A 27,415-nucleotide genomic window follows, 5' to 3' on the forward strand; every position below is an offset into this window, starting at 1 on the left:
TTAAAATCCTTATCCTACCACATTTAGTTGTCCCGCAATCACCTCTCCTCACTCCTCACCTGCAAAAAGCAAAAAATTTATATTTATTAAATTTATAGCACTGTACAAGCACAGTGAATCAGCACAGTACAGGTAAAGAGAACAGGTCAGGTTAATCAAGTTAAAATTATCTTGATTATAACCCAGGATTTGGTCTCTTTTTGTCTGTGACCTCAATGTGAGATTTTATTTATTATTAAAACGGAGTAGTAAATGCTGCTGTGTCAGACAATATATAAACGGCATTATACAGCAGACATGGTAATGGTGAGCTTAAGTCCTTTTACATCAGTTACATTAATAGGAATATGGTCTCCTTTGGTTCCAAAGAGTAAGTCTGATTAATTGCCTCTGATTTCTATTTGCTTAAGACACAGTCTGAACATAGTGGCGATGTTAATGGAATTGACACAATAGCTGTTTGGTCATTAGTTTTATCAAAGATGATTTACTATGTCTGGTGGATTTGCAAAGTCCATGTTTGCTTTTTTGAGGTAATCTTGGCCACATCCCCTTGTGCAACATTTGGGGGGAGAAAAAGACTATCCCCATGCGTTGGAAATCCTTTCTGAATTATAAAGGTAGGCATATGTTTTCAATTATAAAAACCCAGTTATACTGAATGAGAAAAAGAGTGATATTATAAAGACATGTCATGTTTGTGGTGTGCATATTTGGGAGCAATAGTGTGCTGACTTTTTGTGCTTTAATAGGCAAAACATTGCAAATAAGAACCACAAGAGAATCTCTACTTTGAGATAAACACAGACGAACCCGTGCTTTATTAAACATTAATAAAGACGTTAACATATACAGACGTATCTGTTCACTAGTTCAACTGAAATAAGCATGCAGCACAGAAACATATGTGTTTACTTGATGGCTGCATCTCATCTCGTGTTTGTCTAGTGAAAGTGGGTCAGTGTGTGAGTTTGGCATGCACAGGAACTAACCAATCACAGCCTGGCTCAAACAATCAAGAGCCAATCATGTGGCTTTGCTCTGGAGCCCTGGCTAATATAGACGGCTCCGTGTTGAATGAGTGATGATGGTGATTATTCATAACTGGCAGCTGAGAAGGAGACATGTGGTTGACTGCAAGACAAAAAGAAAGTCTTCAATTCCCTGGAATCCTTTTATATGGTTTTGTTGTCAGACAGCGATTACTTGTTGCTTCTGACTGGTTTCCATGATGCAGTTTGGTGTGAATTGTATGATATGTTGTAATTCAATGCCATACTTTGTTTCATATGTTTATCGCTTACCTCTTTCCACTGCGGTAATCCACCTATTGTGTTAACAGAGGATAAAAAAGACCATGTTACACTGAGTTGATTGTGTGTGCACACCTGTGCTAGTGTGTGTGGAGTGGGTGCGTCTGGATGATCTTACATTGTTGTGTTAGTGAGTCTGAGAATAGACTGTCTACAATCACACACGTGCACACACACACATGCACGGTCACACAGAGCTCTCTTTCATTTCACCCAGAGAGTAAAATGTCTCCATTACATGTTAATCTGCTCATTAAAGCCTCTCTCTTACAGTGCTGGCCTTTTCTTTCATGAAAGACTCTGTATGTATGTGTGTGTGTGTGTGTGTGTGTGTGTGTGTGTGTGTGTGTGTGTGTGTGTGTGTGTGTGTGTGTGTGTGTGTGTGTGTATATGTGTGCTCCCATGGTAATTCATTGAGTGAGGTGGTGAGTGACTGAATCACAACTGAATCAAACCAAAAATCCTAAAACACATGCAAATACTCTACCTAGCAGTAAAATCTCTTAAGATTAAATGTAGTAAACGCTATAATTAAACATCTTTTGAAGAAAATGTGACTAGCGCTTGCCATGCTGCACACAAACCACAATGCTAGGGTCTTTTGAGTGTTTTTTTAGGGTGTTGTTTACTGTCCCAAGTCCACCCTAAATTCACCTCCAGTCATATTCTGGTCTCTAGATATGAGTCCGTCCCTAGCAACAACTCAGAATAACCTATTAATCGCCTAGCATTATGCAAAAAAAAACACTTTAGCAAGAAGACTCACCTATAAAACCCAGAGGTTTTCACTCACAGTTTCTTTTGTGAATGTAAAACGATGTATTTTAGTGTTGTGTTCTTGATTTCTACTATTTTAGTCGGGGATAATAGGGCAGTAACACTTTTGACATAGGAATAATTATAACTGCTTAAAAGTAGGTGAACTTTTAACTCTCTCCTGAATTTCGTACAAAAAAAATAAAAATAAAAATAGGAGCAGAGATAGAGCATAATTGTTGTCTGAAAAACAAACCGAGAATGGTTTTGTGTGTGTATGGTGATCACCACACAGGAATGCTAGAGATTGCTGTGGGTTTCTCATGATGTTTTTGTGTGTAAGTTCCCCCTTGAGATCTAAGTCTGTGGGAATCAAATCTATAATTGCAGTGGGTGGGATTTTTGGTTATAATATTGTGTTCAACATGAATCAAGAGTCCATTTAAAGGGAAAGTTCACCCAAAACCCAAACAGTTGCCAGTGCTTATGGGAGGAAATCCTATGGAAGTCAATGAGGACCAGTAACTGTTTTAAAGCCTTTTAGAATTACAGCTTCTAATAGGGCTGCATGCCATTTTGACATTTATCAAAATAGCTCAAATGTACAAATCCCAGTTTGCACATAGCATTGGTTTGCGATAGTTGAATGATTTTACTACTTCAAAGTTTTAGTTCAATTCATATAGGAATAGACTGTGCATGCCACCTTTTACTTGGGGTATTTGTGTGAATGTGTGTGTATGCAAGACTGTCAACAATTGCTGTGATGCTCAGTAATCGTCATATGTCGAACATATGTTGGTTCTATTATTTTTTTTGTTTTTGTTTTTCATTTCATTTAAATATAATTGAACAGTATTTGTATTTACTGGTCTGGTATTTACTGGTATGTAATGGTCTATTGCAGTTTTCTTCAATATTGTGCAGCTCTAATGTCTAGCCACTTTTTATCTTTCAGAAGAGTATCCATTCTCCACTGATGTTTTACCGCCACTGCCGGAGGACCCTGTTGGAGGGCCGGTCCTAAGCCCAGCGGGTCCCATCAGAAACTCTGCTCTGAGATATTGCTCCTCACGCAGCATGGACTCCACACACTGCAACGAGCGGCCGGTGAGCTACGGCTCCACGTCTTCATCCGCCTCCTCCCGTGACAGTCACTGCTCGCTGGGGGGCGGCCGGTATTAGGCTCCGCCCTTGAGAGGGATCATGATTCAGGAGCCATCCGACTGGAGCTGGTGCCTGCCCAACAGCTAGAGGAGGAGGAGACAGGAAGACAAACACCTACACCGACCAGTCAGAGCGATGCAGACCTTCAGTCACCGGAAGGACGTAAAGTCCAGTATGTGGACCGAGTGGTGGAGGAAATCCTTGAAACAGAAAAAACCTACGTCCAGGACCTTCGCAGTATAGTCCAGGTGAGAAAAACACAAAGCATGTGCAGTCACTTATACTAATGGTGACATACAGCAGATTGCTTACTCAAGGAAACTAATCACAACAAACCAAAGTTAAAGGAATAGTTCCCAGTTTTTATTCACAGTTTTCATTTTATTTTATTGTTTTTTAATATATATATATATATATATATATATATATATATATATATATATATATATATATATATATATATATATATATATATATATATATATATATATATAATGAAGTAATTGTTTGTTAAATTTATTTATTTATTCATGCAACGCTATCTCACGACCAATTCGTACGTATTTTACGAGGTGGCTTATTCGTACAAATTTGTACGACCTCACTCGTACGATTTTATATGATTTGTCTAAACCCCGGTGACGGTTAGGTTTAGGGGCGGGGTTAAGTGTAGGTCATTCGTACAAATTCATACGAATTATGCAACTCGTAAAATATGTACGAATTGCTGTGAAATCGGGTTGGAATATGTGATAAATTAACCCAATATTTTAACATTGTAAAAAAATGGTCTTTGTTGTGAATATCTCAAAAAATAATATTGCTAATGCATTGTTAGCATTAGATGTTGTTTTTATTGTCATATTTTCATCAACAGTGTGGTTTAATTAAATTTATTTCCATAATGTACTTTTTTTCTCTCCTTTTTTTGTTTTTGTTTTTTTGCTTCACTATCACTGATGAAATCAAAACCCCTTCATTAACAAACATTTTCATCATAACTTGATATTTTAAAAAAAAGATGAATAATCATTTAAGAACACAGCTTTTAAAGAATGTTTAAGCTGGTCTTTCTACACAAAGTACAAAAAAGACCATAGAAGTATTAGAAAAGTACAGTATACCATATAATGTGTTACGTTTTCTAAAGTCATGATAACTTCATGTGAGAAAAATAATCAAAATTAAAGTCATTCTTCCCTGCAATAACACTCAGAACTCATTTGTAACTCTGTATATTCAATATTGCAGTGTTGTGACTGTAAGTGCAATAAATAGTGGAGTTTGGTGTCACATCAAACCTGATGTATATAAAGATCAAGCATGGTGTATTATAAAACATAAGTTCGTTTTTACATCATTATAGATCTTGATAGCATCTGGTTCAACATAGAAAAAGTCTGATTTGAATGACAGGATAGTAAATTATGACATAATGCTTATTTTTGAGTGAAAGAAACAAATGGTAGTGAGTGTCCAGTGTATGACTTTCCCATTCTTGAGCTCAAACCTTGAACATTTGTGCTTAACCACCGTTCCCCATAAACCGTGACGCTCCACCTGCTGACGCTCTTTGAGTAAGAGGCATGGGTGTGCTTTCTTTGTGTATGATTTATATAGCTGTCAGATGTAAAATGCACATGGCAGTCATTTGACCTAGCGAGTGAGGAGATGAATGCCAAACTCTTCCTCTCACCCTGGCCCTGACTCTTTCTCTGTTCATTTGGGGACAGAGTTTAAGGAGGTCACTTATACAGACACATTCACAAGCCCCCGGCACTGAGACAATGATAGATGGTCTGAGGAGAGAATGAAAGAAAAGGAAAGCAGGCAGGATGGATGGAGAGGACAGATAAAGGAAAGGAAAGAGGTTTAGGAAAACACCATTCTGTTAACACATGCGACTGTTGAACACACAAAGGCAACATATCCCCTGTTTTTTTTAGTGTCTCTTAGATACAACATATTTGTGAGCTCAATGTTGTAAATAAGCCACTTAGTTAGGTGTTGGTTCCTGCTGATCTATAATAGGTATAGGTATAATAGGTATTTTCTAAAAAGACCATGCATTTTAGAAAATTTTCTTTTAGAAATAGTAGTGTAGCAGCTTAACTTTGTAACACACTAATCTCCCACCTTACAAATCCCCCCCAAAAAAAGCCATTTAACTGTAATTTTACTTCATTTACGTATGCTAATGAGGGAGAGACAATTCAACATTTTAGCTGAATTTTATCTTGGATTGAGGTTAACTGAGATCAAACAATGTTTAGTGGACCCATCATGGACCCCCTAGAAACTGAAGACCCCTGGTTTAACACATTTAACCATGTTCAAATCCAATCTAAAGACTTTTTGTAGATAACGTAAAAATATGAGCATATTTAATTTAGTACTTGCAATCTGATGGCAAAGTTTATAATGCCATGCAAATGTTACTGCTGGTTAGTGTTAGCTACAGCTGAAGCTATGAAAAATCATTTTATTTTATTGAAATAACACTGAAATTAAATAAAACGTGAATATATAAACAAAAATGAAGAAAAATGAGTTTAAATAGAACTAAAACTAAAGTATATTAAAGCTAAATCAAACTCAAAAACGTCAAAATGACAAAAGCACATAACTAAATTTACTTAAATGAATAAATAAAATAAAATGACTAAAACGTAAACTAAAATTCTAATTGAAACTGAAATTATAAACTAACTAAAATTGTTTTAGGTCATGCTTTGCATGAATACATTAAAAGCCCATAGTCATATGGACCTGAAGAAATTCCATCATAAGGTGACGCTTCATATAAACTGAGACAATCTAGATTGTCTGCCTGGAGTTTATGGGATGCTTGTGGCCTGAAGAGCAACCACAGCAGGACTCAAACTACTGCTATCATTTGACCCAAAGGCAGATTAGACCACATATGCGAGGAGGAAAGGTCATGACCTTTAAAGGTTATTCATGTGAAAGAGCGTCCCCCAGTTTCCAGTAGCTCTTGGAGTCTGTTGGCGTCTTTATAGACAACACTTCGTTGCACTCTGTCTGAACTCGAAATCACTTCTTTACATAGTTTTTGACAGATTTGAGATGTTTAATCTGTGTCATCTGATAGAGATTCTGCTGTATAGTGTTATCTATATCTTCTGCACTTTTATCTACAATCTACAAGTGAATAGAAAACTGTCCTCAAAGAAAGCAAAGCAGGTACTTCCAGTGAAGACAACTTTGTTGATGATCTGTGTTGATGTGTGAGCAGGCTGCTGACGCAGGGTGTGTTTTCCCCACAGAATGGTTATTTTACACTGCCTGAGGGAGTTCAGGTAGAGATTTCTGTCAGAGGGAGAGAATCACTTACCTGTCAGCCGAAGCCAGAGACATTCAGATGCAGGGTGGAGCAGAAGTTACAGATTCTGACATGCTTCGCTGATTTCTGTGTATGTGAGAGCTCACTGTTACACTCCTACAGGGTTTCAGTTTCTGTGCTCTTTAAAACTCCAGCACATCGCTACGTTTCTACAGAACCAGAGCATGAAAAGCTCATCGTGGATCTGTGTAGTGTTTTATTCCTACATCACTAGCTGCACCAAACAGAACTGCAGTGATGCTGGTATCACAAGAACAGCACAGAAAACTTTATTTTATAACCACAAATATTATCCCCAAATGTTCATTTGTATAATTTACATCCTGGTTATGGTAAATGCCATTCTTTTGATGCTTCAAAGTGTCACTTCATAAGTACTTTACATCACAGACCTAAGCGGCCATACTGGAGCTGATCTGCCCACGTGGAGATGTTAATGTCAGGTGTGAGAGTAGCATACAGCACCCCCTGAGCCTCGTGAAGCCAGTGTTTGATGGCAGGCGTGCGGCCTGATGAGATTATTCATCTTTCATATGTTTCTCTGCAGGATTACCTGGAGTGCATCAGCAATCAGTCTCTTCTGCTGCTGGGAGATGAAGAGAGGAGTTCTTTATTTGGAAACATCCATGAGATCTACCGGTTCAACAGGTACACAGACACTGCTCAGATCCTGCCTGCTTCACTGACAGATATATACACACACATATATACACATATATACATACATACACATAAATATATTTTAAATGCACGAATTCTGAGTATGGGTCACCATACTTGGCTGAATGTCACGTCACTTTCACTTTCACTTTCATATATATACATAAATATTGGATAAATGTTACACAAGCCAAAATGTCGTCCCAAAATAGTTGACAGATTAAGATATATTATTGCATTTGGTGTAGTTTTTTTCATTTATTATTATTTAAATGTAATTTATAACAAATTTAGTTTGACCTTTTTACGATACACTATGGAATATTTTTTTTACTTCACTGACCATTTGCAGAAACAAAATGACAAAGATAATGGCCACAAAATGACAAAAAGTGTCCTTAAAGGCCTGATGAGGGAAGATCTGTTTTAGACTGTCTGCTGTATTTGCTATTTTCAGACCACACACACACACACACACACACACACACACAGACATACACGCACACATGCACACGCACACATGCACACACACACAGACACACACACACACACACACACAGAGTGTGACTTCATCTGCCTGTAATGCTGAAGTGACCACACACACATTCACAATTCTGTTCAATTCATGGAAGTGGGTTTTTCCTCACAATACACAGCCTACAATACAGCACATAACTGGAAGACAAGTGAAATAGTTTAATAATGGCTCAGCCCTTTAATGGATGTGAGTAATGATATATAATCATTCTGTGTGTGTGTGTGTGTGTGTGTGTGTGTGTGTGTGTGTGTGTGTGTGTTTCAGTGATCTGCTTCATGACCTGGAGAAGTGTAATGCCAACCCAGTTGCCATTGCAAAGTGTTTCGTAGCCAAGGTAAAACTCTTGTCTTTTATTTGTCTTTTTCTTTTTCTTTTTTTCACATTGACAAACATGACATTTTGATGATCATTTACTCACCCTCAAGTTATTGCAAACCAGATTTTCATGCATATAAATGATCAATACTATTATGTGTTACGCCTGTTATGTGTTAGAATTGACTTCCCACCTCAGACTAGTGTAATAACACATCCTTGAGTAAGTGTTATAGCAGTTTTACAGCTGTAATTAACAGCTGCTGGAATGCAGCTGGTTTGTGTGGTTTTCTGTCCTGTGGTGTTGTGTGATAATTGCTTTGTTTTGTTCCGGTTATTGTTGTGCTAATGTGCTGTTAGCAGGGGGCTGACGATTTACAGAGTGCAAATGACAGTGGCTTACAGGATCTCATTTAGAGCCTAAAACCCACACATCCAGAGGTCTGCGTATATGGTTATGAGGATTTATGTCTATTTGAGAAAACAACAGAGAGACATTACACAGAGAGGAGCTACAGTTAAAACACACTGACAGGTGGTGGTTTCCTCAGAGACTTTGTGTGCTCTGAATTTAACCCATCCAAGTGCGCACACACACAGCAGTGAGTAGTGAACAAACACACATATATGTCATGATCCTGCCCTCGTGTCCTTGATTTTTCCTAGTCTTGAGGCAGGATCATGACAGACCCTTGTTTTGTGTACAAGCGCATGGCCTTGTCTTTGGGCCATGTGCTTGTGTTGTCTCGTTCCCTTGCCCCGCCCCCCTTGTTAACCTAGTCGTGTCTTGATTGTCCCATCTGTAACACCTGTCATGTCTTGATTAGTACCCCTATTTAGATCTCCTAGTGTGCTCTGTCTTGCGTCGGTTCATTGTCACTGAGATTTGTTCATCACTTGTGATTGTACCTGTTCCTGAAGAAGTGTTTTGTATTTCTGTGAGTGTTTGTTTATAGTTAGTGTTCTCTAGTTTTGAGTCTTTGTTTATCTTGTCTGATCAGTCCTGTTTAGTATTTGTTGTATCTGCCCTAGTCCTGTTTTCCCCCTCGTGGGTTTTGTTTTCCCCTTTTTGTAAATAAACCCCTTTGTTTGAGAATCCCTGTCTGCACCTGAGTTCCTCCCCCTTACCAAGATCCTGACAGAATGAACCGACCCCAAAGGAACTCCGCAGACAGGAGGCAATGCTGGATGGCATCAGCCAGCCAGCGAGATTGTTTTGAGGGCTCTCGCCTTGTGGTGTTCCGGGGGACCAGGGGAGGTCGTTCCGGAGTGAGCGGGCGAGAGGAGGAGCCCCAGAGGTCCCCACCTACCCAGCTGCTTGCGATCCCGGAGGGTCGTGTCCTGGCCGTGGCAACCCTGGGGGGTCAGGCAAGCCCCTCCCAGAGTCCTGAGGTGCCCTCCTCAGCCAGCAGTCTCCCCATGAAACGAGGGAGACGGTTTTCATGGGAGTCGGCTTCAGAGTCTTCGGCGTCCGAGTCTGCCCTGTCCGAGACCAAACTCCCCCAACCCGCCTCTGACCCAGCTGTAGCCTCTGCACCGCGCCCGAGGAGGAAGAGGAAGAAGAAGGGGCCTGCCGGTCCTGTGACCCTGTCTCCTCCCGAGTCAGCAGCGGTGAGCGTGCCCGTGCCAGCAGCGGAGAGCGCTGGCGTGCCCGTGCCAGCAGCGGAGAGCGCTGGCGTGCCCGTGCCAGCAGCGGAGAGAGCTGGCGTGCCCGAGCCAGCAGCGGTGGGAGCTGGCGTGCCCGAGCCAGCAGCGGTGGGCGTGCCCGAGCCAGCAGCGGTGGGCGTGCCCGAGCCAGCAGCGGTGGGCGTGCCCGAGCCAGCAGCGGTGGGCGTGCCCGAGCCAGCAGCGGTGGGTGTGCCCGAGCCAGCAGCGGTGGGCGTGCCCGAGCCAGCAGCGGTGAGCGTGCCCGAGCCAGCAGCGGTGAGCGTGCCCGAGCCAGCAGCGGTGAGCGTGCCCGAGCCAGCAGCGGTGAGCGTGCCCGAGCCAGCAGCGGTGAGCGTGCCCGAGCCAGCAGCGGTGAGCGTGCCCGAGCCAGCAGCGGTGAGCGTGCCCGAGCCAGCAGCGGTGAGCGTGCCCGAGCCAGCAGCGGTGAGCGTGCCCGAGCCAGCAGCGAGGAGCGCTGGCGTGCCCGAGCCGGCAAAACAGAAAGCCGTATTCAAGTCTGCAGTCGTGAGAGCGGAGGAGAGAGCCGCGGCCGACTCTGCAGCAAAGACTCTTGTACTGTCTGTCTCATCCCATAAGGAGCTGCCTATTATCCTAGCTGCTAAAGCATTTTCTGATTATTTGTCCCGTCTTGTCCAAATTTTAGAAATCCCCGTCAGTCCTGTCTTGTCCCCTGACCCTGTCCCCAGAAGTCCCAAATGTCCAGCCGTTGTCTCCCCGTGTCCTGTTGATGTGGCCCCGTGTCCTGTTGATGTGGCCCCGTGTCCTGTTGATGTGGCCCCGTGTCCTGTTGATGTGGCCCCGTGTCCCGTTGATGTGGCCCCGTGTCCCGTAGGTGTCGTCTCCCCGTGTCCTGCTGATGTAGTCATGTGTCCTGCTGATGTAGTCATGTGTCCTGTGGATGTGGCCCCGTGTCCTGTGGATGTGGCCCCGTGTCCCGTGGATGTGGCCCCGTGTCCCGTTAATGTTGCCCCGTGTCCAGTAGATGTTGTCCCCCCGTGTCCAGTAGATGTTGCCCCCCCGTGTCCAGTAGATGTTGCCCCGTGTCCAGTAGATGTTGTTGCCCCGTGTCCCTTGTCTGCTCCTGTCATGTCCCCCGTCAGTAGTCCCGAGACCCCTCCCCGCCCCTCACTATCCAGACCTGCCCGTACCCCCCGTCGTCAGCCTTCGTCCTACCCTCCTAAGATTCCTACCCCCCCACCCGCCCTGGTCTGTCCCCCATGAACTTTGTGGTCGCGCCCCCTCCCCTTCCCTGTTTGTTTTTTTTGATTTGTCACCCTAACCCTGCCATTGTGTTTTCATGTTTGCCTTTGTTATTATTAGTCATGTCTTGTTGGTTTGTGTCTGTGTCCCAGTCTGTCATGTCAGTCATGTCCCGTGTTTGATGTTCCCTTGAGGAGCGTCTGGAAGCCGCTCCTTAAGGGAGGGGTTCTGTCATGATTCTGCCCTCGTGTCCTTGATTTTTCCTAGTCTTGAGGCAGGATCATGACAGACCCTTGTTTTGTGTACAAGCGCATGGCCTTGTCTTTGGGCCATGTGCTTGTGTTGTCTCGTTCCCTTGCCCCGCCCCCCTTGTTAACCTAGTCGTGTCTTGATTGTCCCATCTGTAACACCTGTCATGTCTTGATTAGTACCCCTATTTAGATCTCCTAGTGTGCTCTGTCTTGCGTCGGTTCATTGTCACTGAGATTTGTTCATCACTTGTGATTGTACCTGTTCCTGAAGAAGTGTTTTGTATTTCTGTGAGTGTTTGTTTATAGTTAGTGTTCTCTAGTTTTGAGTCTTTGTTTATCTTGTCTGATCAGTCCTGTTTAGTATTTGTTGTATCTGCCCTAGTCCTGTTTTCCCCCTCGTGGGTTTTGTTTTCCCCTTTTTGTAAATAAACCCCTTTGTTTGAGAATCCCTGTCTGCACCTGAGTTCCTCCCCCTTACCAAGATCCTGACACATATACACACACACACCTGGAGCTGTGGCGCCCCGGTAGCAGTTGGGGGTTCGGTGTTTATTGAGAGTAAAGAGAGCACTTGTTATTCACTCCGCCCATCTACAATCCCTGCCAGACCTGAGACTCGAACCCATGACCTTCGGGTTACAAGTCTGACTCTCTATCCATTAGGCCACAATTTATTATTTTTTTCTAAACCAACTTACAAGTGAGAAATACAACGAAGCAAATCATCTCAATGGCTCATCCCATCAGAATAATATCAGTGTAATTTAAGTATTATTAAAATACTTAGCATAGTATGTATAAATATTTTTAAATAGCCTTTATTTTTAGATTTTTCAGTTTTGATTTTAGTTGAAGTTTGAGTAATTATGTTATGTAATTTTTTTAGTTATATTTAGCTTTTTGATCTTCTTTTTATTTCAGTTTTAGTTTCAGTAATTTTAGTACTTTGATTTAAAGTACTTGACAATATGTTTATTTCAATAACGAAAAACTATTTTCAGTATTTTATTAGTTAACAATACCCCGTTTACAGCAATAAAAGGTAACCAAAAAAAAATATATATATATATATATATATTATTTAGTCACTAAATCCATGTAAGTGCATTCATTTATAACAAAATGAATGCACTTTTTACAGTGTGTTGGTCAGTAAAGGTTAGTCATCGTTAGCAACACTCCCAGAACCGTGTGTGTGTGTGTGTGTGTGTGTGTTTAAAGGCATTACTCAGCCAGTTCTGTGATATTAGTATCACAAAGGAGCTTCAGGATTCCAGTAAGAGAGAGGAGTTTTATTACATCTGATTCCTATCAAAGCTTCCTGAGAACATTGGCTTTCTCTCTGTTAAGGACAAGAGCTGGCTGACTCAGTCTTTCTCTGAGAGCATAACCATCCTCCACCTGCTGTTTGCAGCTCTTCAGTTCAGACAGAAGGATATTACACAGCACTAACACCACCTACACAACAAATAGTCCTGGATGCTAACTTATTAAAACAGTTTCATTTGTCCCAGAATGAATTATGTAACAGTTCTGACATAAAAAATGTCCATTCATTTTAAAACTGGAGTACACAAGAAAACAGCTTACATGTTCACATCTATACAGGCTTGAAGACGACTTCAGCATAATCAGACAGTAAGCACACATCTGGTGGTGGTTCCGGACTTTCAAAAACAGGAGTGTGCTGCTCTTTAATTTATATGTTTTCCCATGGAGAACCTACCACTCTGTGAGTTTGTGTAACAGCATTTATGCAAGGACACCTTTATTAATAAAGCTACCTCTGTGTGTGTGTGTGTGTGTGTGTGTGTGTTTATGTGTATGGAGAGAGAGAGGGCAGATATGAAAGCCGACGGGGGCAGCGGGGGGGGTGGGGGGGTATTAGAGGAAGAGGATAAATGGCTCTTTGATACTCAGACTCTCTGTACTTTTCCAAGTGCTTTGATGTTCATATAGGCGGAATGAGAAAGCTAAAGACTCCAGATGAAGGAGGAGAGCAGAGAGATTTAATCAGAGCACACTCACATACTGTAAACACAACATCAGGACTCGTATTACAGTCACTGCACCTGATGTGTGTGTGTGTGTGTGAGAGAGAGAGGGGCTGTAATCCACCATGCTGATGTGACCTTTCTGAGCAAGTCTGATGCTTTATGGGCCAAAACAGCCACACTAACCTGGCTATCTAAATGTGTGCACTATCACTTTCTAAAATCAGTAATTATAGAAATACAAACTGAATGTAATGCTTGACAGTCTTTAACCTGACTTAAAATATCATTTCATGTAATTTTTACCGAAACATAAAAGTATGAGCATGTATTAACCAGTTATTAGACTTTATATTGTTTTGTTTTGTCTTATGTGCACTTTCATTTATTTCCCTTCACTGAAAGTCAACTTCACCAAAACTCGAACATACTCAACTCATTTAAAAACTAATTCATGTGAATAAAGCATTTTTAGTCCATTTCTTCTGAAGAGACACCATGACTTTATATGATGAACTGATTTATTTATAGCTATTATCACATATAAATATTGACCAGTGTGCATACATAGAGCACATCAAATATGGTAAAACTGTACTTGATTGAAACATGGTCCATGTTCATTGGATCGTGCATTGACATGCAACAATAATCCGTACTGGTTCTTGTCAAGAACACATAATTGAGCTTCTGTTATCCATGTTTGATGAGTTTTATATATGTATCTCATAGGTTTATAACAACATGAGGGTGAGTAAATTGTGAGTTTTCATAAGTATTAAAAGTCCTGAACAGGTGTTCTTTACCCTCACACAAACCTTCCTGCATTACTTTTCATGATATCTTTTAATATGTTAATCTAGGGGACCCCTGGCTGACCACCACACAAACACACACATCTTACTTTGAGGAACTGCCTCTAATTTCCTGATTGTTTTTCAGAGTGAAGACTTCCACATCTACACGCAGTACTGCACAAATTATCCAAGGTAGGAAATGCTTCCTGTGGTTTGTGGTTGTAGTTTACTTCCTGTGGTTTGTATGTCACCATCTGTCTGTCAATCTAGAGCTTTATAAGACTTCGACAGCCGTCTCAGATGCCTGTTGTGTGTGGGTGTAACAACACTGGAGTCTGGGAGTCTGCTCCTAAGGGAAACCCCCTGTCTGACTCTCTCTATCACATGCACAATCTGACCCTTTGTTTGTTGCATGTAAAAATGCACCAAGTATCCTTTTGCACTTTTGAACAGCATCCCTAAAGAAGTTAATAGAACATTAAACTTTTTCAAAATGACATACAAATGATATCAACTGGCCAACATGTTGAAATCTGTTGATCAGAGGTGCATTGCTAACCAACTAAGGGTCACAAGATCTGTCAGTTCCATCACAGTTTAAAAGTTTGGTTTTTCCCAAAACCATGCTTCCAACAAACATTTCCAAACAGCTTTGCAAATTTGTATGGCAGGAACTACAGCTCTCGTCATGCCATGTTTGGTTTTTACAACAATTATTTGACATTCATTTGTTCTCAAATAATTTAATTAGAAGTTATTAATTATGACGTCTGCTCTATCGTTGAATGAACATGGTTTGAATGATGAACAAAGTGCAGCAAAGTCCCAGCATTTTAAGGAAGCAGCCGTGACTCATTTTTTTAACAATGAATCATACGGTTAGTAATAGATGACAAATATGGTTGTTAAGATAAAAGATTGGTAAGATAAATAAGGTTTTGTATGTTCTTCATCCACGGTAGAAAGTGTCAGTAAGAAGTCCAAGCCTGTTGCACTAGCATGTATTCATGTTTATCATTACAAGGGGTTATTACAGTCAACACTTTTGAGAAATCGTTGAAGATTTTGAAGTTTGCCGGGTCAGTGTATCAAATCCAGACAATTTAATAACAAGTACACAAGACATCCATCAGCAGAACTGTATATTCCACTTCGTTTTTTAGATACATCTGTGAAAAAGATCATTCTCACCATGTATCATTACAAAATCCTCATATTTCACACAAATTTATTTAGTAGACTGGCACTGCTGTGGTCCAAGTGGACCAGACTTGTCAAAACTCAGGGCCTGCAAAACTAGCTTAACACTAACATTAGTGTTTTATTCTGTACTTATATAAACACACTGATTCTGTTCAGTTATTTCTGAATATCTTAGCTTTGCTTGGTTAGCAAGCTACTTTGGGTCAACTTCACACACATTAGTGTGTGTACAGGTGAGAATCAGACAGCGTTTTAGTGACTGAACAGTGGTGAGGTCTTGAATAAAGGTTATCGCAGATTATTGTGAATATGTGTCAAATATATTTGCCTTTTGGTGCATGTATACGTGCAGAGATTTAAATCTATTCATAAGTCTGTAATCTGACAAAGTTCAACAAAAGCATTGACATACAACACCTTTCCCTTGCAAAATGCCACACACACCCATGATTTATTTTCTTTATTATCAAACACACACACACATACACACACTGGTGCAGCACGTGCTGTCACGAGTCCTACTTCTGATGCTAGGAGAAATTAAAAGTGACTCAGTAGTAGCTTCATCAGATGCTGAATGGTGTGAGTATGAATGGTTCTTGTCTGGCCACAGAGACCCTCTCTCCACACCCTCACACAGCTGTTACCCTAACCAAGGTCATATGGCACGCTCACACACACATACAGTAACACTCCTGAAAGCAATAGCTGTATCTCAGTGATACTGGGGTCATATTTCCCATCGGGACAATGTGAAGTCTGTGCGCAGGACGCTGGAATGCGGGCACACACACACATCTATCAGTCCCAGTGCTTTGTGAGGCGTGCTAGCAGATCCAAGAAAGTGTAAAATCTGTGTTTTAACTGAAGGCCCCAACCTTACTCTCTCAACTCAACCGTGGATATACTTCTTGGTTGTGTGTGTTTGTTTGTTTATCGATGCAGTAATGTACTGTACATTAGCCCAAAATGTTTTCGGACACTTGATCACCCAAAAATGAACGTTCCATTCACAATTAGTCACCAGCATGCAGTTATAAACTTGCATAATGTTATTTTTCTTCCATTCAAAACAAACGAACATCCGAGATGCAATTTTGAATTATTGGATGACCCATTGGTCACACTTTATTTTGAAGTCCAATTCTTGCCATTAATTAACAAATCATTAACTATGACTTTTGCATTAAAAAAAAACTCCTATTAATTTGTTTCTTATTAATAATTAGTAAGGTAGTTGTTAAGTTTAGGTATTGGGCAGGACTAGGCTAGAATATGGTCATGCAAAATACATGTATGTGTTTTTAATACTAATAAACAGCCAACATGTTAACAATAGGAAAACTAATAAGCAAATTAATAGTGAGAATGAGTTCCATTTAATAACAGCTTGTATCAGTGCAAACCCTCTTTCGGTGTTAAAACATAAAACTACTGTTAGGATTTACTAAAGACACGTAGTGGAAAAAATAGCAATGAAAAATATTCTTGCGGCCTGCTATGCATTTGTAGTAGTTTCCCTTTCAGACATAAAATGTATGGGAAGAGAGGAGGAGAGAATTAAAATGAACCATGCACATATTAGTTTACCCACACCTGATTATCATTGGCTTTGCTTATTTGTGTTTACACTAATTTGTGAAACTCTTAGTAGATTCCATTGGTCATTATGAAAATGATCCAGCTGCATCTGTGTTTTTAATTTGTGCAATCTCTGTAGATCACCCGCTGAACTTTCCACTCCTATCACCGCAATTATGAGAATGCATTTTCATGCTAATTTGGTCTGTTTAGTAAATGCATGGCCCCAAATCTGGTGTAATTTATTTCCAAGAAAGATAGCATGCACAGATGTTAAGCAATTTATTCTACAAATAGGAATTTATTGGGTTGCAAATGCAAAAAAAATGTGATACTGTAGTTGTGAAACACTGGATCAAATTCATAGTTGATGTTATCAACATTATCCATGATTTCTCTGCTGGGACACCTGCATGAACTTAAGGGGTACTCAACTTCACTTCTAAAGCACTTTCAATTCCACAATATGGAACAAAAGTCCTATACAGGAAGAATAAATACAAGAATAAAAACAAACATAAATTAATTAGACATACACCCCACAACAAATCAACATACAAAGCAATTTTAAAAGCTAAAGGAAACAGATGAGTTTTTAACACACTCTGAAAGATACTAAGTGTAGGAGATGAATTTACCAACAGAGGAAGGTCATTCAAAGCCTTGGAACTGAAACAACCTGATCAACTTCCTATTTTAAGCGAGATGGTGTAATCGATTGTTTGAATGTAGAGACCTTTCAGATTAATGCAGTCTGATAAAATCAGCAATATACTTTGGTGCTAAGCCATGCAATGCTTTGAAGACATACCTATAGCAGCACTTTGTAATGGATTCTGTAATGAACAGGTACTTTAGTCAGTGTAGATTGATAAGCACGGGAGCAATGTGCTCTCTCTTCTTAATACTCATAAGAAGCCGAGCAGCTGAATTCTGAACAAGCTGCAGGCACGAGAGAGAGAGAGGCGGGACTTACACCCAAAATGCATTATAATAATCTAAATGCGATGGCACAAAGGCATGGAAAACTTTCTCCAAGTCTGTAAAAGATAGGACAGACTTAATCTTGGATCCAGTTCTAAGATGGAAAAAAAACAATATATATGTACAAAACTGACTTCATACATCCAGTAAAAATCACCAAACACCAAATCTCTGCAGCAATGAACAATGATAATGTAATGACATTGAGATATTTTTAAGTGCACTTAATACTTTTTTGGCCAATGTACATATATTTTTGGTTCTAGTCTGAACCAATTTATTAGAGACGCCAAGTCAATGACATGTCACTGACACATCACTGTTTATATTGTCCATATCTGCCAAAGTCTGAGTGGATATAAAAGAAACATTTGATTGATAACATGTGTTTGTGTGCATCTGCAGGTCTGTTGCTGTCTTAACAGAGTGCATGCGGAACAAAACGGTGGCAAAGTTTCTGCGAGAGCGCCAGGAAAGTCTTAAACACTCCCTTCCTCTCGGCTCCTACCTGCTTAAACCTGTCCAGAGGATCCTAAAGTATCATCTACTACTGCATGTAAGTACACAAACATCCAGAATGACCTTCCTAAACACACACAGACCCTAGACATAGTACACCTGTACACATGACTGCCCGGGCACACACACACACACACACAGATGATGGGCCACTGATCTGAGATCACAGGTGTACTGGTGTTTCACAGGAGATCGCCACTCATCTGGAGAAGGATTCAGAGATGTATGATGTAATCCAGGAGGCCATCGAAACCATGCAGAGGGTTGCTTGGCACATCAATGACATGAAGAGAAAACACGAGCATGCAGTTAGACTGCAGGTTTGTCTACCCTACACACACACACACATACACACTATATGCACCATATACAGTATGTGAAGAGTGACGCTCCTCCTCTTCTGCTCACACCTTCTCTCTTTCAGGAGATTCAGAGTTTGCTGACTAACTGGAAGGGGCCTGATCTGATTGGCTACGGTGAGCTGGTTCTTGAGGGAACGTTTCGTATCCAGAGAGCCAAAAATGAAAGAACACTCTTCCTGTTCGACAAACTTCTGCTGATCACTAAGAAACGCGAGGAGACTTACACCTACAAAGCCCATATCCTGGTGAGAGTCCATATAACTACTAGTTTCCCATTCTGGACAAACAGGTCAAGGTGGTCAAGCTGGTGTTTCGTGGTAGCTTTAATTTTAGACTTTGCCTAAGTGGTCTATCAAGTCACCCTTGTCCTCACCAGCTGGTCATAATGCATTTCTCATTGACACTTGTTTCTGCAATATGCCATTCGGGGAGCAGCTTGCATTCTTCACATCTCTTGCAATGTAGCCATGGCAAATACAAGCAACGGTCTGTGCGTGTTAAGTTTGGTGGAAAATCCAAAGGCACAAATGAATCATTATGCAGCTACTGCAGCAAACAGCTTTGAATATTACTCACAATAAATATGCAAATATAACATGGTTTGAACCCTAATAGTACAGTGTGAAAATAGACCTGCAGGGGAGGTGGAATTAAACTCTGATTCTGATCAAGTATTTTCTATTGTCAAAACAACGTATTTTACCAGTTTTGGCCAGCTCGATAAATAACTTATTTTTGTTAAGCATTTGCAGCAGTGTGCACTTTGAGAAAAGCAAACCTTTTGGAAAAACTGGACCCTCAAAGGGAGACCTCTGTACTTTATTTACCCCTGAAGGGAGTACTAAATGGCACAATTGACTATCTTAAAGGTACATACTATTACTACTCAAAGGCACTAGTGTGCAAGCTTTAGGTGTAAAGCAATTAACAAAGGTGTACTATTTTAGTCCTAAGCATAAAATTTGTACACCTATTTCTGGCAGTGTGTAAATGAAATGTGCATAAATTGTTCAATAAAATGTTTGGAACTATTGATGATACTGATCTCTTTCATTTATAATCTGTTTCTCTACATTTTTCCAGTGCTGTAATTTAATGATGGTAGAAGTCATTCCTAAAGAGCCCCTAAGCTTCACCGTGTTTCACTACAAGAACCCCAAACTTCAGCACACTGTGCAGGTAATATTTCAATCTTTCTCATACAAGCACACAAACTGCATGTAACCAAAGATCAGCGGGTTGTGTTAAACACACAGTGGAATGTCCAGCCTGAGGCCAGGCTTCTGACGGACAGCCAATCGCCTTGAACTTTACCCTAGTAAAACCACACCCCTTTACGTACAGGCTTCAGCATGTATGAATATACGCACACAAAAGTGTGTGTGCGAGTCTCGCCTAAAGCCAGTGCTGGTACATCTGACCTTTATGTTGGACCCCAGCCGAGTAGTCATAACTATGATGTAGTGTGTGCTACAGAGGCCTGAACTGACTGAACGCTTGTAAATCACCTTGCCTCCTAATTATTGAATGGCTCACCGTTATCTCAGCAGCTAAAACATGCCTGGTCATATGTACTCCAAGACTTAATAACTCTTAAGGGTTAGTACATCCATCCAACCAACCAACCAATCAACTATCAATCTATCCCTCTATCAATATTCTTTCACAGCATTACAGTAATAAAAATGTAGAGAGTTAGCCTGAATTATGAACTCTCACAGCGGCATGTTGGGTTTTGCTGTCTCTGAAATGAACCATGTATAAATGCGTCACTGCTGAGTAGCGGTTCCAGTTAACCACTTCTGTGTGTGTTAGTTACTGATTCTTCTGACGTTCACCCAGTTGATGAAAGTGTTTGTTTTGATTTTGACTGTTGTTGATGTTCTTTGATAGTGGGATGACTCGGTCACAGTAGTTTCAAAGGTGTGTCGGTAAATGATCTTAAACTTGCAGATCGTGCTGAGATGTCTCTAATCCACTTTTAGGCGAAGTCTCAACAGGACAAGAAAATGTGGGTCCTGCATCTAAAACGGCTGATCCTTGAAAACCACCCTGCCAAAATACCGGCCAAGGTTAGAACGTGCACACACGCACATTGTCCTTGCTCTGCTTCTGTACAGCTCTGTAATTAGGCAGCTGTGGCTGAATCTGGCTGTTCACACTCAACTGTGTCACGATAAAGTAGTTCACTCAGAGAGAATAAAATAACTTCAGTGGTGGAGAAGAAATGTTTGTACTTACAGAAGAGAAGACATAGTGCCACCCAGAGGCCCTTTAGTCAATTTCATTTTTATTTTACAAACCTTCTAAGCTCATTTAAATGTTTTGATTAATTTCAGGGTCCTTAAGTTTTTCTTCTATGTGCATTTAATTTAACTTTAGTAAGGTAGATCATATGTTTAAGTGTTCCTGTAGCTCAATTGGTAGAGCATTGTGCTATCAAGCACAAGGTTGGGGGTTTGATACCCTGGGAACACATGATAGGTAAAAATTGATATCCTGAATGCACTGCAAGTCGTCTGCTAAATGCAAACATTTAATTTAATATGTAAATTTGTCAGAATCATATTTTGCCTCAAGGGGAAAAAAATAAATTTTCAGCACTATAATACAACAACTAACCCCATTTTATCTTAATAGTTTTATTCATAAAATTAATCATGTCTCATTTTACATAAAATATACTGCATAAAAAAAAAAACATATTCTTTTTTTATTAAAAATGTGTATAAATAAATGTTAGTTCGTGAAATACAATAATAGTAGAATTAGTCCTAAAAGGAAGTGTTTAAGAAAGGTTTTATTTCTGTCTCTGCAGGCTAAGCAGGCCATTCTGGAGATGGATACTGCAAGTAAGCATTATTTGAACAATATATTTAGCACTCTCTGTATGTTTACGAAGACTATATTTCAGACACAATTCTTAACTTTTTCAGACCACCCAAGTTTTAACTACAACTCTGATGACAAGAGAGTGAACACTAAAGAGGGTCCATCGCCCCGGAGAGTGCGCAGGAAGACAGGTGAGACCCACAGCAAATACAACAACACAAACAGTTTTTCATTGATCATGTTTACTCATTCTTTTTGTCTCTCCTTCTGTCTTGATGTTTCATCAGAGCCCTTATCTAAGTTATTGAAAAACTCCAAACATATAAGTAAGTAGCATTCATTAGAAAAATTATAACTGAGAAAAAATATATAAAAATAATCTTTTAAACACTGTCATTTTTTCTTTCTTCTGTATTGTTGCTGTAGTATCTAGTCCAGATATTCCGAAGGTAAAGATCACCACCCATAGCATTAATCCATTATAAAAATCTGATGAAAAATCTTTACAAAGTGATAAAAGAATGTATTTGCTCCTCACAGCGTTCTAGTTTGGGAGTCACTCTGTTATCACCTGTTGCCCATTTGGGTAGTATTGGCCGATCCCGTAGCCTTGTCAGCGAATCACAAGAATCTCTAGACCCTGGTGACCACAGTGATGTTGACGACGAGTCCCATCCACAGGATGCTGATGATGAGGACGATACTGGTCTGGTGAGTCTGAATCGACATTGAGATGTTTTATTTTTATCCTATAAATAATTACTTAGGGTCTATTAAAATAGCTAGCAAGTGCATGGTAGTTAATAAAGGGTTTAAGATCAGAGATGCTAGCATACTGAAGACCAAAAATAAAAGAACAAAGACATAAAAAATATATATCTACACTGTTTTCAATGATTATGAATGATATTCAAAGAGTCAACTTTTGCATGATCAGAGTTCTGGGGGCAAGCTGAGAGTAACAGGGAAGGGCAGCCGGAAAAGACTGAACCAGCAAGTGTCAGTGGACAGCATTGACCAGTGGAGAAACCACAACCTTACTCATGCAGACCTACAGGTAGGGACATAGTATGATACATGAAGTGGCTAGGACACAGCTGACATGGATAATTATTTTGTAGTTCCTGCTGCCCTAATCTTATGTATTGTAAAAGTGGCTATTATTATTTTTTTTTCATTCAGACTGCTAAAGAGTCCCTGCAAAATAAGGTTATCACACCCCCTATCCTACGGGTTACTGCACCTCCAGAAGGAGACAGAGATGAACGCTACTCTCGCATGCTAGGAACTGGAGAGGAACCTTCCTTCCGCAACATATGGACAGACCATCGAGTCCGGAGGACTATGTTTCCAACTCGTCAAAAGAGTTTTCAAATTGATGATGATGAAGACATTTATCAGATGTTCCTGCCAGCAGAGAATGATGCAAGGAGTCATGATGCTGAGAGTGACCATGAGACTGCTGACCACCCAGAAAGACCCTGTAGCTGGCATGTTGAACAAACTAAAACACCACGCCTAGACCTCCCCACAAGCGGAAGCAGAATTCTTCGCAGGGCCAGCAGTGTTGGAGAAAACCAAAGTGAGCGTCAAAGCCCTACCAAGCATGCCCTACAAGAAGAAGAGACCACCAACCAGACTGAGTCTTCAAGCAATGAAATCTCAGGGTCATCTTCTGCCGAGCAGTTAACAATTGATGATATCGAGAATGTTTATGACAACATTAGTTATGAGGAGCTTCAGGCCATGGGGCTTATCCCCAAGGATCAAGTTAACCATGGAGACTCTGAGGTATCAGAGGTCAAGTCTAGGATAGCACCACAAGTTATAATAACTCCGAGTGAAACTGAGAGTTCATGTGAGAGCAATAGGTCTTCTGGTCAAATCGGGGAGCCACCTGAGACATGTGAACTGCAAATTGTTGAGGATGAAGAGAATGTCTATGATACCATTGTCTTCAAAGAGCAACCAGTCCTTGCAGCTGAGATGTATCAGGTAAACCCAGAGAGTTTGCAGACATCGGAAGTAGATCTCATGGCTAGCCAGATTTTAGGAGGGTTTGCATCTGAGGAAAAACTCTGTCCTACAAATAAGACAGAGGTTGAACAGCTTCATATTTCCTCTGCTGCAATTTCTGACACTGAAGCATCGCAGCTTTCCACAGCTGAACATACATTAGAGCAAGTGGATGAGATCTGGACGGATTTGGAAAACTACATCCGGAATAATGAAAAGAAGCCAGATAGACTTCCAGCTGCATTTCCTGTAAATGCAACAGACACTGCACGTAAAACACAGGACTCCAAAAAAGTACATGCTACCCCACACAAAGTACACGACTCTCCACGAAAAACACATAACTCCCCGAGTAAAGAGAACAGGCTGCAACAAAGAGCTAGTGATTCCCAATGCAAAGCACAAGAATCTCCAAGAAAGAAAGCCCATAAGTCAAATGATTCTCCATGTAAATTACCTTTAAAAACGGTCCCTGTTTCTGCTGCATCTGGGTCACCTAACCCACCAGCCTCTAACCCCTCTTCAGCTCCCCAGATCCCTATCCTCAACATTCCCAAAATTGTAGAGTCTAGGTTGGATGAGAAAGACGAAGCATCTTCTCCTACAGCACCTTCCCTTCCACTCCCTCCTCCCCCTGAGCCTCAACCTGGTACAGTGAAAAGCATCCGCAATAAACTTGCAAGATTAAGCAGCGGAAGCTTCAGAATGGATGATGAGGATATCCCTTCACCAAAGGACTCCGAGCTCCAGACCCTGTTTAGTAGCATGGACTCAGGCTCCTCTAGTATGCTGCTGAGTGTGGAAGCTGGGGACCAGTTTCTTGACCTTGGAGAGAAGGGCAAGAACAGAGTGTTCCTCATGGCTAGGCAGTACAGTCAGAAGATCAAAAAGGCCAACCAGTTACTGAAGATGAAGAGCATGGACCATGAACCAAGTTGTGCTAAGCTAAGGCTAAGCAAACAGAAAAACTTGGCAGCCATACTGGAAGAGAAGAAACAAGGTGGCACTGCAATAGGTAAGACATAACTGTGTGGCAGATGTTATTTTTTCTTTGTTCTACAATGTGTTACTCATAAAGATTAACCATATGATATATTGGTTTATGAAATTCTTCTTTTCTTTTGCATAGGTGCAAGAATAGCAGAGTACTCTCATCTTTATGAACAGGTGGTTTTTAAAGGTTCTCCAACCACTACGCCAGTGCTGAAATCATCTATCAGTATTGCCGGCCCCCATCCACTTTTCCCCAGCACCAAATCCTCCCCTTCCCTTTCTGAGAGCTCTACCCAAGAGTCTGACTGGATGAACTGCACATACAGTAATGGAGAACTTGCTGATTTTGTACCTTGGCCTGCAGAAACAACAGTATTCACTTCAACCCCACAGAGAGGAATGGCACCTGCAAGTTCTACTCCTGCTTTGAAGAACCTCCCTCCTACGCCGAGTACTCCACCCAATCAGCGTTGGAGTGCTTGTGTGACACCAATTAAAGATGACTCTGATCACATTTACAGTTCAATTGGACCACGTAACGCCAGGGTGTCACCCTACGATCGCTGCCAGTCCTCATCTTCACTGATAGACCAGACCAGAAAAGAGAATGGCAGGGGTCCAAGTAATCAGGTGTGGGAGGTCAAAGGAAACGAATCAAGGACACACATGCCACGGCAGCGCAGCCTCCCAGATTGCCCCATCCAGGGGACTTTAGACGTTACAACGCCATGCGATATCACACTGCGGGACTCACAGCAAATATTGGTGCTCAACAAAAAGGTGCCACTGAATGCTCAAAGTGCCACTGAGAATTATCTGGCCAACTTTAAAGACACTGGAGATGATGACGATGACTATGTAGAGATCCGTTCTGAAGATGAGGGTGTGGAGCAGAAGCATGAAATTGCTCAGACGCACAATCTGCCTGGAACTGCAGTAAAGTACTACAACCCACCTCAAGGCAGCATGCAAACCCTTGTAAAAGGACAGCAGGTTTCCCCTAACCCTGAGATGGCTCTGCAAGGATACCTGTGGAATGATCCGGACTGCAGCCAGCAAGGTGTGAATGAGCCCACTATTGTCCAGTCACTGAGGGAAAAGTTCCAGTGTCTCAGCTCAAGCAGTTTTGCATAAGAAGCAGCAAAGATGGACAATATGTCACATACTTACCACAAAGGAAGAAATGAGACACATCAAACTTAAACTTCCACATGGAACATGTTACAGAGCTTAAAGACACAACACAAAGCACAAGACATACTACATTTGAACTCTAATTCATTGTACTTTACAGAGCTAAATGTACTCAACAACATACAACTTGTAAATTATGGATTCAGCATTATTCTGCTCATCTCTACACTTGAATTCAGTTAAACATTGTATTATATATCCAATCAGAACACTGTACACAACATCTGATTTATCTCATCTTCTTATGTTATCTCGTTTTCTTAATATGAAGAACCAATAATTATATCCCATGAAAATTCATGTACATGTCAGAACATGTTTTAAGAAAGACACACATTGGCTACATGGGCTTTAATGGCAGGCACTTATTTCTCTCTAAAGCTGTTACAATATTCTCAAACTACTGGTTATAATATTCTAGTACATGTATATAAATGTTGCCATACAAACTTTAAGATAAGCCACATACGCTGCATATTAATGGGGATGTTAATTCAATTATACGCCATGATTTCTGTGTGAACAACAGTTCCTTAAACCAATAATGAAATATTTTCCTTTTAATTGTGTAGGAGTTAGTCAATTTGGTTTTGTAGGTGGCTGCATCTAGAGGAAAGTATGCTAACATCAGCCAGTGACCATTCAGTGTGTAATTTGTAATATTTGCATGGCACATTTTTTCGGGTCCAGGAATACATAGAATCCATATATATTTTACCATGCTGTACATTAGGTATATATATAGGTTTATCAGTCTGTAAAGTCATGAGTATACTTAAAAATGTGATCTGTTTTTTCTAAAATATAGTTACAATCAGCCATGCCTCGGATATAAGCACATCATCAGTAATTATGGCATAAAATAACTTATACTGCTTTTAGATGTAATTTTTGCTAGCATCATTTCAGGTACACATCTTGTAAATGTAATTGGCAAAAAAGAAAAGACAATTTAATTTATAGTGTGTTCATTTTAGGTTAATCTGATTGTGTTCAGGGACCATGGTGGATATTAAGGAGTTTGAGGTGTCACAAATGTACTGTAATTGGATGTAAATTTGAGTTTAATACTGTGTTGTCTGATCATTTAATTGTTTAGTGTTTAAAATATTCAGCATTGGCTGTCCCCACCCTGTCTCTGCCTTTAAACTACGCACTGTTTGGCTCACACACTGTCTGTCATCCCAAAGATTTAGTGATTTTCACAGCACCTTTCAGTTTATTTTACTTATTTTTTTACATCTGGGAAAAATGTTATTTACCCCCTGTAATTAATTATGTTTTGAATGGTGGTTCAGCTGGCATGATTTTCAAATGTGCTGTTAATAGAGTCTCTGAGTCAAGTCTCTTTCATGAGCAATGTTCAAAGATGTTACTTTAAAATGTTACATTGAAATCTCCTATAGCCAAGATCTATTAAGTACCATTGTAAATAAACTGAATTTAAATATGGATGGAAGCTTTGAGAGAATGAAGTATGTTTATATAGTTTTTCTTTCACTTTTATTTAGTTGTACATTTTTTTTGTGTGTTTCACTGGTTGGGACTGTTATCAAGTTGAATTGTTACTGTTGCACTTTCCCTCCTTTTAAACATTCTGTTTGTAAAGATTTTAATTTTAATGAATGTTGCCATTACCTATTTCAGTGGTATTAAGTTGTTGCCCTTTTTTCTTTCTTATATAAAACTGCCTAGTTGTAATTGGTCA

General features: G+C 40.4%; 1 protein-coding gene across 1 annotated transcript in view; it reads left to right on the top strand.

Annotated features, from left to right (window-relative positions):
- The window catches only part of LOC113040960 (pleckstrin homology domain-containing family G member 1), a 33,987-nt gene extending 6,832 nt beyond the window's left edge, over positions 1-27,155 (top strand). Inside the window, 18 exon segments of the mRNA XM_026199187.1 lie at positions 3,028-3,237; positions 3,240-3,484; positions 7,148-7,248; positions 8,063-8,132; positions 14,169-14,215; positions 18,197-18,347; positions 18,499-18,630; positions 18,735-18,917; positions 19,756-19,851; positions 20,658-20,744; positions 21,491-21,524; positions 21,609-21,695; positions 21,792-21,830; positions 21,931-21,953; positions 22,045-22,215; positions 22,442-22,561; positions 22,687-24,535; positions 24,650-27,155. Of these exon segments, the coding sequence (XP_026054972.1) occupies positions 3,028-3,237; positions 3,240-3,484; positions 7,148-7,248; positions 8,063-8,132; positions 14,169-14,215; positions 18,197-18,347; positions 18,499-18,630; positions 18,735-18,917; positions 19,756-19,851; positions 20,658-20,744; positions 21,491-21,524; positions 21,609-21,695; positions 21,792-21,830; positions 21,931-21,953; positions 22,045-22,215; positions 22,442-22,561; positions 22,687-24,535; positions 24,650-25,647 (4,643 nt within the window). The 3' untranslated portion in view covers positions 25,648-27,155.
- Positions 27,156-27,415: the final 260 nt, after the last annotated feature.

This window comes from Carassius auratus, chromosome 23 (genome assembly GCF_003368295.1).
Source record: "Carassius auratus strain Wakin chromosome 23, ASM336829v1, whole genome shotgun sequence".
Classification (NCBI taxonomy): Eukaryota; Metazoa; Chordata; class Actinopteri; order Cypriniformes; family Cyprinidae; genus Carassius; species Carassius auratus.